The sequence below is a fragment of the Gymnoscopelus braueri genome (assembly GCF_963280865.1).
Source record: "Gymnoscopelus braueri genome assembly, chromosome: 4".
In the NCBI taxonomy this organism is placed as follows: domain Eukaryota; kingdom Metazoa; phylum Chordata; class Actinopteri; order Myctophiformes; family Myctophidae; genus Gymnoscopelus; species Gymnoscopelus braueri.
Genome location: NC_137605.1, coordinates 22,291,068 through 22,306,109, shown reverse-complemented (window position 1 = coordinate 22,306,109; position 15,042 = coordinate 22,291,068). Strand labels below are relative to the sequence as shown.

The 15,042-nt window shown below is 41.5% G+C and overlaps 1 protein-coding gene across 1 annotated transcript; it reads left to right on the top strand.

Moving 5' to 3' along the window:
• The first annotated feature begins 300 nt into the window (after positions 1 to 300).
• LOC308083513 (uncharacterized protein) lies at positions 301 to 14,564 on the top strand. The gene is made up of 6 exons (XM_080425826.1): positions 301 to 408; positions 1,126 to 1,518; positions 2,002 to 2,745; positions 9,446 to 9,550; positions 10,753 to 11,139; positions 11,958 to 14,564. The coding sequence occupies exons 1-6, from the start codon at positions 391 to 393 to the stop codon at positions 12,708 to 12,710; spliced, it is 2,400 nt and encodes a 799-aa protein (XP_080281952.1). The 5' UTR covers positions 301 to 390; the 3' UTR covers positions 12,711 to 14,564.
• The last annotated feature ends 478 nt before the right edge of the window (positions 14,565 to 15,042 follow it).

Genomic DNA, 15,042 nt, shown 5'->3' with positions numbered 1-15,042 from the left:
TCAATAGGCTGCATCATGATCCAAGGAATCCAGGGGATTTTTATTTATTAATTGTACAACCTACGGGTTAACAGTTATAGGCCATAACATGAAGCAGCCTTTTATAGCGCCACCACAAGGCTGATTTGATACATTTGGGGTGGAGGTTCTTTCTTGGTGGACAGGGGCGAAACCATAATTTCTGCCTCCCGTCCATTATATTATTATTATTAATAATAATAATATTAATAATAATAAATTGCAGGCGTTTGAAGCGGTTGGGAAGGGGATCCAAGTTGAGAGTTGCTGTGCATGTGTGCAGCTCATGCACGTTTCCTTTTGGGGTTTTGTTCTGCTATTAACGTCTGTCATGAACTTCAGTTCATCTCTGTGCTGTACAGCTGCAACACCATGGGACCTAATGATTCGGTAAATCAACACTTTTAAAACTTTGATCGACTGCCATATATCATCCATTAGTTTGAGTAGTAGCATTTGGTCATAGATTTGAGCCTTTTCTCTTTTGTTTATGATATTTCTCTTATAAATGTTGATTCAAAGAGTGGTGTTTTGTTGTTGTTGATGAGGATTTTATTTGTTAGTTTGCAGTATGCCATTTGTGTTGCCAGGACAAAAAGGGGCAATAAGGAACTTTGGCCTATTATATAGTATAAAAGTATAAATTAAAATGGAATATGCCAAAAATGCTTATAAAATGCTTTTAACATTGTATAATCACCATGATAAGCGTTAGTCAATATTCATAAAGCTCTATAACAACAATCATAACAAAGAAATCATTTTATAATTACTTATATCAGTGTCTATCAGAATACTTTCCTGACTTTCCTTTTGAACAGGATCATATAGTGTATTATAATTCTCATAGTTGTAATACATTATAATAATGTTATAATGCATTATAATCACTGTTATAATGCCATGTATAGTGTGATTATGTGAAGTCACTATAAATTGTCTTTTTTGGGGGGGCATTCAGAACAACACAAAACTTTGCTCTCTACACCTCCATGAATGTAATTATTTTACCTAAAGTAGACTGCACCATCATGTGGCTGCTGGACGTAAACATGCAGAGGAAAATGTATTTACAGCTTTGTTTTCTTTTTGGATTTGTTTCTGTAGAGTGATGGAAAGCATACAGTGGACGAAGACTTCTTTGCCGGGTGGGACGAATATATTGAGAGCAGTACTTTTAATTATAGTGACATGGTGACATCTTATGGTGACCTTGGGACGGTATGTGACAGTAATGAGACCATGGATTTTGAGGCGGTGTTCATCCCAGTTCTGTACTCCCTGGCTCTGGTAGTCGGTCTACTGGGGAATGTACTGCTCCTCTTTGTTCTGGTTCAGAGGAGGCGGAACTGGAGTGTGACAGACACCTTCATCCTCCACCTGGGCGTGGCTGATACCCTGCTGCTGGTGACCCTTCCCTTCTGGGCTGCACAGTCTGCTCAGGAACAGGGCTGGATCTTTGGGACCCCCCTGTGCAAGATCATTGGAGCAATGTTCACGGTAATGACTGTATTTGACAGGAACGAGGCACTATGACAGACTGCTTGAGAGCATTGTTCAACGGTTTAGATTATCATCCAATGCGCCCCAACCCCCTCACTCCACTCTTCTACACTTGGCTCAATTTGTTTACAATACCAGGAAACGGGCCATAATAGCCTTGAAAGTAAATGGTGTGTCATCTGTTTAGCTGTGGGGAGAGTTTTAAGGAAATGTGCTGGGGTGTATGCTTTTATTTCCTGTCAAATCACAAGACAAACAGTTAACCAGGGTCGATGCACTTTATACGATGCTCTGTGAAGTGTTCACCACTGTAAAGATTAATATCTTTCCTAACATTTCAACATTTTGGCGAAAAGGAGAAGGAATTCAGAGGTCAACGTTAACTTGCGCTTACATAGATAACTATCCAGGATGAGCGATGCACTCTGTTTTGGTAACACACCATAATATATTTCTTTCTCTTCCTCACTTTTCCCCCAGATCAACTTCTACTGTGGGATTTTCCTGCTGGCCTGTATCAGTCTGGACCGCTATCTGTCCATCGTCCACGCTGCCCAGATGTTCTCCCGCAAGAAGGCCTGGTTGGTTCATTCCATCTGCTTGTCAGTCTGGCTCCTCTCCCTGATCCTCAGCATTCCTGACTGGATCTTCCTGCAGGCCGTGAAAGATGAGAGACGCGGAGACAAGACAGAGTGCATTCGCAACTACCTACTCTTCTCCCAGTCAACGACTGAATGGCGTCTGGGCTCCCGTCTGCTCTACCACATCGTGGGCTTCCTGCTGCCATCAGCTGTCCTGATCTTCTGCTACGCCAGCATCCTGCTGCAACTGCAGCGAGGCTCCCAGGGCCTCCAGAAGCAGAGGGCTGTCAGGGTCATCCTTGCCCTGGTGGCGGTCTTCTTCCTCTGCTGGACACCTTACAACATCACCCTCATGGTGGACACCCTTCAGTCCGACATCTCCTTGTCCAGTGACAACACATTGACCTGCAGCAGCAGGACTTCTCTGGAAAAAGCACTGACTGTCACCTCCACCCTGGGTTACATCCACTGCAGCCTCAACCCTGTGCTCTATGCCTTTGTGGGCGTGAAGTTCCGCCGTCAGCTACTGGGCATCCTGAGGTCTCTGGGCTGCAGGCTGAAGAGTAGTGTCACATTCCAGTCTACTGCCGGAAGGAGGAGAAGCTCCGTCTGGTCTGAGTCTGGGGACACCTCCAACTCCATCGCTATCTGAGACTGTGGAGGGGAGGATACTTATAGATAGGCATGCAGACAGATATGGACACATGGACAGACAGCCAAGTCAGACAATCCGATGGGCAGGCAGATCAACAGAAAAACAGGGAGACCAACTGACTAGTGGACAGACGGCAGGCATGGCGGGCGGGCGGGCGGGCGGGCAGGCAGGCAGGCAGGCAGCAGGCAGGCAGGCAGGCAGGCAGATCATCAGACAGAAATATATCAGGATCAAAAAGCTACAACTTAGAACGGACCCTATTTTTGTGTGGCGAGGGGGGCCGTATGTCTTTAGTGTGTTTCTCTGAGGGGTGCAGGGATATCATCTGGCACTGCTCTTTGCGTCATCATAACCCACATGGAGTGCAGTGGTGTGGGGCGATGCACTTGCCTTGTCTCTTGCCGCGCTGGATGAGCGGTCTCCTCACATCGGAGCAGTGGGATTTGGGTTCAGGGTCAGCAAGTTGTAATCTTCTTTATAGTGCAGAGATCATTAATGTACTGTAAACGCACTTAAGAGTTGGTTATGAAACTTAGACTATATTTTAATAAATGGATCAATTTAAAGCAAATCATGAATGCTATGGCACCCTGAATACAATTTGAGAGGGTTTGGTGTGCCTTCTTGCTATGTAAGAGATATCTACAAAGGTGTAGCTGGTTGCTGTTTTATTTAGTTATTAGTTTTTTATTTTCATTTATTTACCTATGTGTATGGGGTGGAGGGAAGGGATGGGGAATATAAGAACATTTTGTGTACTGTAAGGCATGTAGTTTGAATCTTTGTCATTTACCTTGTTTCATATGTTTTTATCTTTTGCTTTGTCCTGTGACTATGTTGTTGCACAGGCCTGTTTCTGTTGTTGCCCTCCATGTACAGCATGTTGGTCAATTTCGATTGTTGTAAATGTGCTATATGATAAAGTTTGATTTGATTTGATGTGCACTTACCTACGGACTACTGTAATTTGTTTTCTGAAATAAAAAGATATGGAAGAGAACGGTTGTTTGAAGAGTTTGTCAGAGTATGATTTCTGCATGCTCAACTCTGACTCCACGGATCCAGACTGCTGCTAGGTTTCTATTTTACTATAGTTAATTGCATTTCCAGGTAAAATGTTATCCTCGAGTGGAGCAGAGTTAGGCTGTTATAGTCTTTGTAATTTTGTTCAGTTCAGTCTAGTTTCAGTTGAGTGGGCGTGCTCATTTCGGTTTAGTTTTGACTGGTTTCAGTATTACTTTTAGTTATTTTTATAATAATATGTGAGGTAGGCCTCTGAGCCAGGGGCAAGATTTAAGAAGTTCAGAAAATGTAATAGAATAGAAAGACACTTTGAGGCAGATGACTCACAGTCATGTAGACATCCCAGTCTCAATAAAAAATATCTTGCTTTTGGGCAGCAACCAGAGCTCTCCATTTTTCATCTTTTTATTTTTTTGGTAATTAATCAGTGCTTTTGAACACCCTTTATGTCTGTGTGTAGGTTTTACAAATATTGAACCAATGAAAAGTATTAAAAAAGCGCTTCTGACTAAACCTCATAACTCCATTGGATCCTCAAACTGTCGACAAAACCATGCACCTAACTCCAACTTGTGGAGTTAGGTAGAATTTAGGTAGAACTAGAATGACTAGAGGTTCACATCTAGTTTGAGTTTGAGTTCCTCTCCCCTCCTCTGCCCCCTCTCCCGTCCTCTCCTCTCCTCTCCTCTCCTCTCCTCTCCTCTCCTCTCCTCTCCTCTCCTCTCCTTACCTCCACTCCCCTCCCCTCCCCTCCCCTCCTTACCTCCACTCCCCTCCCCTCCCCTCCTCTCTCCTCTCTCCCCTCTCCTCCCCTCCTCTCCCCCTCCCTCCCCTCCCCTGACCGTGGGTAGCTACTGGGACGTAAGTCGGTAGCCTGGTAAACCCCCCTCCCTCCGGAAGTCTCATTTGCATTTGATTTTCAGGAATGGAAATGAGATTTCCGGAGGGAGGGGGGGTTTACCAGGCTGTAAGTCGGGGCTTGATCAACCCCTCCTGGGTCACCATGGAAGAGGGTGTATGTTGTTGCGAGACCCGAAACACCCGTCGACCCCAGGCTAGAACACTGATGATACGTCCCAGGTGCATCCATGTGATGTTTTTTTTATTGTTCTAAAAACATGATTTTTTCATTTGCTGAAAAGTTAATATTTTGGACATGGTTTCTGCCCGACAGCAGAGATGTGCTACAATACCTCCTCATGCTTGTTGTGTTTTTGACCACATTGATGACAAAAATGTATGACAAAAACACTTTTTTCACCTTACACATATTTTTGTTTTATTTTAGTGTTTTGTAAGTACACAACATCGTTGAAGTTATTTTTTCAGCCCTACAGCAATTTCAGTTTTTAGTTTAGTTTTAGTTCATTCTAATAACCTTGGACTGGAGGTGAATAGAATGCAAACCAGTAGTATCCTATGATTCCAGGACTAGAGTTGAGAACCGCTGGTCTATAATCTATCCACACTTCTATAGCATCTATCTACTGATATACACACAGGCATATAAAAAAAAAACAGTGCTATTGAGAGGGGTTCATTAGGAGCAGGCTCACTGTCCTGACGTCATATCCTACCTTCTGGGGACCATTACGTTTATTCAGGAAACATGTTATCTTATTATAAAGATGTTTAATTGCTGTCCAATACATAATATATTTACTTACACACAATTTTCCATTGCAGTTTATTGAAAGGACATAAACACAAATTACAACACAAATCCACTCATTTTAAAATATGCACGCCTACAGTGGTTTCAGTGGAACCATATCTTCCACCATACTGTTCTAGCTAAAAAGATCAAATCTGTCAATGCCTCAACACATGTTTTTATAGGGCCTAGGCAACATAGTGTTAGTGATACTGTGATACCAGAATCGAGGTTGAGTGCTAACAATAGTAACATATTTGTACATGATCACAATAAACCTCCAACTACCTCTTTCTTCCGATTTGGGATTATATTATTGAATTACAAACCTGAGATGCATTCAGTTTACACGTACACTTGAGGACCAAAGGAATGTTTTATCCTTTTTTACAGATACGTACACATAAATGTTTGTATGCATTTTGTCAATAAGATTGTCAACTTTGTAGGTTATATTCCAACTCTGACAGATACAAAGTAACCATTGAGATGAATCTTATATACTACTAATGCAGTGAGAGGAAGCGGTAGAGGCGGACGGTGTTAATACAAACACAAGCTGATGTTATCATTACAAGAAGGAAACAAAATGTTCTGAGATGTGTTAAATAGTGTTGGTGAAAAATTGCTGGCTGAAAATAGACAATAAAACATAAGGACAACATATGCATCAGAACAGGGCAACATTACACACACAAATAAATAATGGTGCTTTAGCAGTTCTTGAGCACTTCTTTGGGATGGTTGGGGTGCTACAGTATCTAGCACCGCTGGCAGACAAATAACTGTTAATCCCGTTAAGATAGGTGCTAGACAGTGTTGTTTACCACTTTGTGTGTGTGTGTGTGTGTGTGTGTGTGTGTGTGTGTGTGTGTGTGTGTGTGTGTGTCGTGTGTGTGTGTGTGTGTGTGTGTGTGTGTGCGTGCGTGCGTGCGTGCGTGCGTGCGTGCGTGCGTGCGTGCGTGCGTGCGTGCGTGCGTGCGTGCGTGCGTGCGTGCGTGCGTGTGTGTGTGTGTGTGGCATTTACCATCTGATGTTAACTAAATAGATTAATTTGTGCAGAGAGAAGAGTGCAACAAAGAGGCATGAAATAAATATCAAACAAATATCACTATGTGTGGTGAACATGCCACCACATACATCAGACAACAGCTCAATCAAAGGGATGGAGGGAATTGACATGGAAGAACCAAATTCGATATTTCATCACAGCCCAAATTAAAAGTAGACAAATTAAGAGTCAACAACCATGCTGGAGAAAGTGTGGCCACAGTGATCCCAATCATACACACGTTTTCTGGAGTTGTATGAAAATATAGCCTTTCTGGGAGATCATACACTCAGTCATATGTGAGGTTTTAGGATACGAAATTCCCCATTCCTGTCTTGTATAATACCTGGGACATATGGAAGGAACTGTACATCCAGGAGACCATTATTTGGTCAAGATCCTCCTGGCTGCTGGAAAAGAGGCTATCACTATAGGAACTGGCTCAAGACTGACATACCGGACTATAAACAGTGGCGAACCATCTTGGACAATATTCAGGACATAATTAACATTCAAACTGAAAATAATCTCTTCCAAAAAAGATGAGAGAAATGGTTATTGTTTAAATTTAAAAAAAGGAGAGATATGAAGGAATATTAGAGAAAAGTTTAAATGTGCACCCCCATAAAGGTTATAAATATGTATTTTATTTAAATCTTTGTTTCTTTTGTTTTGTTGTTGTTGTTTAGTATTCTTTTTCGTACATTTTTTGTTTTTGTACTTTGAATTGTGAAATCATGTCAATGTAAACCTTCAATAGAGAGTCATAAAAAAAAACATGCCACCACATGTGAAAAACTACTACAAAAAGGTTGCATCTTCATCTCTTAAATGGTAAAGAAACATGCTTTTTCCTGTAAGTAGAAACCATGACAATGTAGGTCTTGTTCCCTTTTTGTCTCCTCTCTGCACACTGAAGCCAGTAAGTCCAGCCACCCTTCCTCTTGCACAATGAAGAGACAGCAGGTGTCATGTCACGCCCCCGGCTCTCTGCCTTTGACATTAGGGTACTAACCACTTTCAACCTGGCCTCACTATTTTGGGCACGTCATTAAAGGCAACGTTTCTCCAACAAAAATGACTTCACATTGTGCCGGAAGTCAAATTATTTTGAACTGAAGCATCCATTGCCAAAAATGTGAAAAGCAAGACACTTCTCTGGTGACTATGGCCTGATGTTGTCTACGTCAGCTGAAGGACAAAAAAATACACATGACACTTGTACTGATGTCCTCCTCTGTTATTTTGGGCTAAACAGTGCGATTAGCCCATCAAATTCTGATTGAATTGTGCAAATTCTGCTGACTACATAACAAGGGAGGCACAGGATTCAAGGGATGGAGGGCCTCCAATATCTTTTAGGGATGCAAAATTCTGGGGCTTTTTGTTTTATCCTTTTAGCATAACTTTTGACTGTCCTACATGTACTGTTAACAAACTTGTTAATAAAGTATTCAATCAATCAATCTATCAAACTTATTATTTTTTAGACCAAAGCAAACGTTTTAGTCCAGGACTTTTTAGGGTCCCAGAGGGCCCCCAGAGGGCGCTGATGGTTTGTCCGTTCCACTTTTCCACAACAACAAATATTGAACTCAACTGGTGAGCATTAGACCCTGGAAACATAGGAGCTTGGGAACTTAGCAACATAGACATGCTCCGACCACAATCTCAAGGTTCACGTTTCAAGGTTATTTTATTTGTCCTTTAGCGAAATTAGTCTTGGACATACCGGCTGCCACAAAAAATAATACAATTATAGTTCAATGATCAAAATAAAGTGAATGGAAAAAAAGTACAGACATACTGTAGGTAAGTGCATGCATGCCAACATGGAAATTAAAGCAAAGTGATTAGTCCCCAGGCTATGTCCGCACCCGGCAAACACTGCCAGACCTGTCTTTCACCCCCCTGTGCATGCCTGCTTCCACACCTGTCCTGTTTTCTCCGTTGCCCGTTGTCATCCCTTTGCACGATGCCCAAGTCATCCCCAAACCATGCACCATCATCCCTTCGTCCTCACTCCTCAGCTGTACGAGAAATGGTGTAGGTAGTCAAAGCTCACCGTATAATCAAGGACATGCACCATCCCAGCCACAAACTGTTCACACCCCTACTACAAGGATATCACAAGGGCAAGACCACCAGATTTCTGAACTGCTTCCACCCGGCTACCATCAGACTGTTGAACAAGGCCTGATCACTGCCTTTCACCAGGCTGGCCTGTCAACTGCAACACTTTCCTTGAATCAGGCTGTTTACTCCCTTCATGTGGATTTGTTCCTCTATATGCAGACTTTACTTTCCCTGTGGACCTGCCATGTGGATTTTTACCAGTGAGGTTTCTGCCCTATGTGTTTTTTTTTGCACCTTATGCCTAATCTCATGTACGTGGACCTACCGATGTGTTACCACTTTTGCATCTTATATTAACCTCATGTACATACTGTATCTGCTGGTCTTATGCTATGTGTATATATAGATATCTAGATTTTTAAAATTCTCTTTGACATGCTTCTTTACTGTTAGATTTGTCTCCCTCTCCCTGTCCCGCCTCCTTTTTATTCTTCTCCCTTTCTGAAAAACAATACAAATGATGACACTAAATTTCACCCACTTCTTTACTCCTGTAAACTCTTGATTATTTTTTATAATTTTTTATTTTTATTCAGCATAGTTAGGGCAGTTATAGAAATATACAGTATTATGCCTTTTTCCCTCTTTCATTCATACAAATACAGACAATGCAGAAGAATTCACAACCAACATAAGTACATTTCACACCCAACATAGAGACTGTAATGGTTCAATTAACTTTGAATTAACAGTTAACAAAAAAAAACAAAACACACCCTGTACCCCATTATTTCCTCCTTCGTGGATCTCCCCTGTTCACTCCACCACAAAGGCACATGCGTAAAAAAAAAATATCCATATGTGTCATATATGTGTGAAAGCAGCTTAAAGCTCATTTCCTCTTGGGGCTTTGCTCTGCTTTTGACGTCTGTCATAAACTTCAATTCATCTCTGTGCTGTACAGCTACAACACCATGGCTACTTATAAGGTAAATCAGCTCTTTTGAAACGTTTGCCCTTTGTCATATATCATCCATTAGCAATATTACCAATAGAATTTGGTCATACATTTTGGATATTCTCTGCAATTATATTATGATTTGTTGTCTATGCAATTTCCCTTATTGCATTGTGGTAGGGGTTTCACAGCTACCGATTTTTACTAGTTGGCAACTTTTTAAGAATAGTTGTAGATTAATCGACTAGACATCTTTATTAGGTAATCTCTCAAAACAGATTTTTCTTTTTTTCTTTCACCGACAGAGGGGCCATAAGAAACTTTGAAAGATGAGCTTAATTTATACCTTGTTTGAAAAAATATAAATTATACAGTACTTAAAATGCTAAAAATAACAGATTTTCCAAAGAAAAATGTGCACTAGTTTTCAGTTTCCCTAAGGTATAAATTTGGGGAACCTTGTTCTATACTGTAATTATAAAGCTCTGATGAAGATCGAAGTAATGTCTTTCTAATACATTTATTCAAGTGACCAGTTGTGAAATGAGCCACATTTGTTGTAACAACATATAACACAGTTTATAACATGATCAAATATGATATAATGTTATCAACCAAATTAATTTGTTTATTTATTGATGCCTAAAATAGTGAATTAATATGCAGAATGTCATTTTATATTCAATTAGTGTGTAATTATGTGTAAAACCTTTATCAGTAGTAGCAGTGTCTGGAGACGTGGATATTCTAGTTCTTACCCCAACAACCCCATGCTATCGATTCATACACTGTTTAAAAAGGCTTTTTTATGTTAAGGAAAACAAACCACCTAATAATTATAAAATAGCCATGACCAATAGCTATATTTTAGTGGATGTTCAGATGAATTTCAACTATAATTTTTTTGTTGGTCCTTTACCCTCACAAATGATCTCATCAACTGTGAGCATACAGTGCCAGTGGCACTGTACCACATGGTGGCACTGTGGCACCATTAAGGACAATTCAATCAATATTTCACCCTTTTATCCATTACTCACCCCGTGATGGCTTGAATAAGGAGAATTGTCTTTTGTATCATATTCCTTTACAGTTGGGTTAGAGGTCACAGGGCCAGGATATCTTGTCAATAGTGAGCAAACAGTGCCAACATGTGGCTGAACGAAAACATACCTATTGCACACTTGGAAAATTAACATGCAGCTTTGTTTCCTTTTGGAATTGTTTTTGTAGAGTGAAGGAAAGCAAATAGTGGGCGACGACTTCTTTGAGGGATTCTTTGGCGATTATGACAACAGTACTGATGAAATGGTGACATCATGTTGTGATAACACTGGAGAGGTATGTGACAGTAATGAGACCATGTATTTTGAGGCGACCTTCATCCCAGTTCTGTACACAATAGCTCTGGTAATTGGTCTGCTGGGGAACGGACTGCTCCTGTGGGTTCTGGTTCAGAAGAGGCGGGACTGGAGTGTGACGGACACCTTTATCCTCCACCTGGGCGTGGCTGATACCCTGCTGCTGGTGACCCTTCCCTTCTGGGCTGCACAGTCCGCTCAGGAACAGGGGTGGAGCTTTGGGACCCCACTGTGCAAGATCATCGGAGCAATATTCACGGTAACGATTGCTGAGTATATGACAGGAAAGAAGTACTTAGGACAGACCTGAGAGCATTGTTAAACCAGTTGGATTATCATCCACCGTGCCCCAACTCCCTCTCTACGCACTATTCCACACTTGACTTAATTTGTTTAAAATACCAGGAAAAAAGCACAGCAACACCCTGAAAGAAGATGGGGCGCATTTTTGTTTAGCTATTGGGGAGCGAGTCTTTTATGGGGTGTAGGCTATTATTTCTTGTCAAATCACAAGACAAAGTGTAGACCATGGTCGATGCACTTTGTACTGTAATCTGTTAAAGGAGAATTTTGGACTAAGGTTTTCTTACCTTTTCTATGATGTTATGATATCTTAGGATGAATGGTACAGTAGAACAATTTCATAACTCCATCCAGGGTCCGCCACAGCTTAAAACGTGCGCGGATAGGCCTTGCGTTAGATCGCATATTTTAATAGCTTTTTTTCTTTTTTTTTGTTGTGAGATCTGACGTTCATAGTGACAGAACACTATGCAACCCAAAAAAACAAACAAAAAAGTCTCGCTAGACGAGATTGAAATCTCAAGATTTCAATATCGTCTAGCGAGACTTTTTTTTGTGACAGTGTTCTGTCAGGGTAAGAGGTAAGAAAATCTAAGTCCAAAATTCGCCTTTAAGTGTGCACCAAAATATATTTATACACATATATTATATACACATTTCTGAGAAAAGGAGAAGGCTTGCAGTTGACTTGAGCCTATATGTGCTCTGGTTTGGTAACACTCCATCATTTCTTTGTTCCTCTGGTCTTTCTTTCTTCACTTTGTCTCTCCCCAGATCAACTTCTACTGTGGGATCTTCCTGCTGGCCTGTATCAGTCTGGACCGCTACCTGTCCATCGTCCACGCTGCCCAGATGTTCTCCCGCAAGAAGGCCTGGTTGGTTCATTCCAGCTGCCTGTCAGTCTGGCTCCTCTCCCTGATCCTCAGCATCCCCGACTGGATCTTCCTGCAGGCTGTGAAAGATGATAGACGAGGAGACAAGACAGAGTGCATTCGCGACTACCAGCTCTTCTCCCAGTCAACGACTGAATGGCGTCTGGGCTCCCGTCTGCTCTACCACATCGTGGGCTTCCTGCTGCCATCAGCTGTCCTGATCTTCTGCTACACCAGCATCCTGCTGCAACTGCAGCGAGGCTCCCGGGGCCTCCAGAAGCAGAGGGCTGTCAGGGTCATCCTTGCCCTGGTGGCGGTCTTCTTCCTCTGCTGGACACCTTACAACATCACCCTCATGGTGGACACACTTCAGTCCAACATGTCCTTGTCCAGTGGCAACAACTTGACCTGCAGCAGCAGGACTTCTCTGGAAAAAGCCATGACTGTCACCTCCACCCTGGGTTACATCCACTGCAGCCTCAACCCTGTGCTCTACGCCTTTGTGGGCGTAAAGTTCCGCCGTCAGCTACTGGACATTCTGAGGTCTCTGGGCTGCAGGCTGAAGAGTAGTGTCACATTCCAGTCTACTGCCGGAAGGAGGAAAAGCTCTGTCTGGTCTGAGTCTGGGGACACCTCCAACTCCATCGCTGTCTGAGACTATGGAGGGAAGGATGTTGATAGATTGGCAGGCAGACAGATAGACAGACACAAACAGATGGGCAGGCAGACTGACAGAAAGACGGGGAGACTAAAGGGCTGTTCACACCAAGCGCTATAACTGCAACTACTATAAGTATAAAGATATAAAATCACAAAGATATACAATCACAACACCAGAGGGAGCTCCACAAATCACGGGATTACATTTGTTCTACTGCTATGCCACAAAAAGGTGGAATATCCTACCAACAGTTATAAAAACACGTGAATCCTTACTCTCCTTCAAAACCGCTCTAAAAGAGCACTTACAGGTGGTTACAATTCGGAACAGGCCCCTGTAAAAAGTCAAAGCCTACCCCCCGAACTGTTTACTGTACATATTTTTATTTTCGATTTCTACCCGTTTATATGATGTTTACTGTACATATTTTTATTTTCGAGTTTTTGCATAGTAGCGTATATTTGTCTGTCATTAAATGTTTCGATGAATTGAGTACAAAGGACCCCAATGGAAACAAGCCATAGTGCTTTCTTGGGGTTAAAATCCAGACCTAGTATTGAACTGTACTTCCCTGTGCTTGTCTTTGCAAACTGTTAATAAAGTATTCAATTCAATCAATCAATCAATAGTTTAAAAAAAATCGTTCTAGCTCAAGTGTTCACACCACAACTATACAGCCCTTAAATGACCAGCAGATAGATAGGTAACGATGTGACGTTGTGCAATGTAGATCGGTGCTTGTAGATCGACGAGCAACACCATCATACAACAAAGTATAAATAAGGATCTATTCACAGCTACTTTTACATTTAAAACTTATGCCAATTTTTCACGTGAGACAACCTTATCAATGAGGGACTCTCTAACAAAACCCAGCTTCCCACAGGGTTAGGTCAAAGCTATAATAAGCTAGATTACTGTGTCAATAATAGTTCTCTTTATTGTCTTCACCAGGCCGAAAGGCATGGCGAGAGAGTATGTTTTGCACCCTGTCCGTCCGTCAGTCCGTCCGTGTGTCCATCTGTCTGCGACCGGTGTCGGCGCAACCACACTTTGCAATTTCCCAGAATTGCGAAAATTCTAGTTATTCTCTGTATTAGTTCTTGGTGTTTTTTATGATTGCTTAGTTTCAGGTTGGGTCACACACCACATGCGCTATTAATAGGTTATGGTTATGGTGTATGGTGTTTTGAAATATGTTCCCTTGTGTGCCCTTTGTGAACTTTGAGCACCTGCCCAGTGTTCTCTGCACGGCTTATCAATGGTAGATCATCTAATATGACCCCAGATTGTCACAGGGTTAGGACGTTTGTGAGTATATAACTAGAGAATGTTTGGGAGGTTCTACAAACAGTGGTTCTCAACTCTTGACTGCAGGGATCCAGGCTGCTGCTATATTTCTGTTTTACCAGGGAGTTGCATTCCCAGGTCAAACGTTTTCCCCAACTGTAGGTGACTTACATGTAAACCAGTAGTAGCCTAGCAGCCTACTCTGATCCCAGGACAGAGTTGAGAACCATTTGTTTATGCTCGATTTTGTTCGTCTATTTGTCTATTCTCATTTCTCAATCACCATATTCTGTGGTCTGTCATTTCTAGATAGCCAACTGCTGTGCTCAATAACAGACTGTTGTTTTTCATTTTACTCACTCGCTCGATATTAATATTCAAGGAGCACTCACCTCATTACCACACTGTAGCTCATTGCTACAGTGACAACTGTAGAATCTAATGGACAATTTTCCTTAGCGGAAGCAATGAAATCCTTTTTAAATCCATAAAATCCTTTTTGTTGTTACACGTTTGTCAAACTATTGATTTCTTTATTAAAAGCTGTACATATCTGCACCTGCTGCTGTTTATTTACACAGTTTATGTACTACTGCTGATACTGTAGTATTATTATCATTATGCATACATTTGTATTTTATACCTGTAAGAAAATCTGATTCTCATTATTAATATGCAGGATAATTGTCATTATTCCTTGCCTATCAACTGATACACACAGACACACAATAAACAGTGTGTCATTAAGTGGCTCATTGTCCTGATGGAATGCAAAAGGTACCATTAATGCATTCATGAAACATGTTATTATATTTTGCTGGCTTATACAAAATATGTACTTGCATGCAAATAATTTGCCAGTGCAGTTCAGTGAAAGGATACAACTCCAACCAGGAGAAAACGTAATTCCAAGTGTTGTGATCCACACTTTATTCTTATTGTCCTATTTAAAGGAATGGATTTCCAGGCCTCTGAATTGAAAACATCTGATTATAGAATGGCTCACAGTAAATTAAAACACAACTCAACCCCACTT

Excerpts from the sequence above, each read along its gene's own strand:
- LOC308083513 (XM_080425826.1), top strand. Across the intron at positions 2,746-9,445 it reads GGGACACCTCCAACTCCATC|CTTAAAGCTCATTTCCTCTT; the intron begins GCTATCTGAGAC and ends GTGTGAAAGCAG. Across the intron at positions 11,140-11,957 it reads TCATCGGAGCAATATTCACG|ATCAACTTCTACTGTGGGAT; the intron begins GTAACGATTGCT and ends GTCTCTCCCCAG.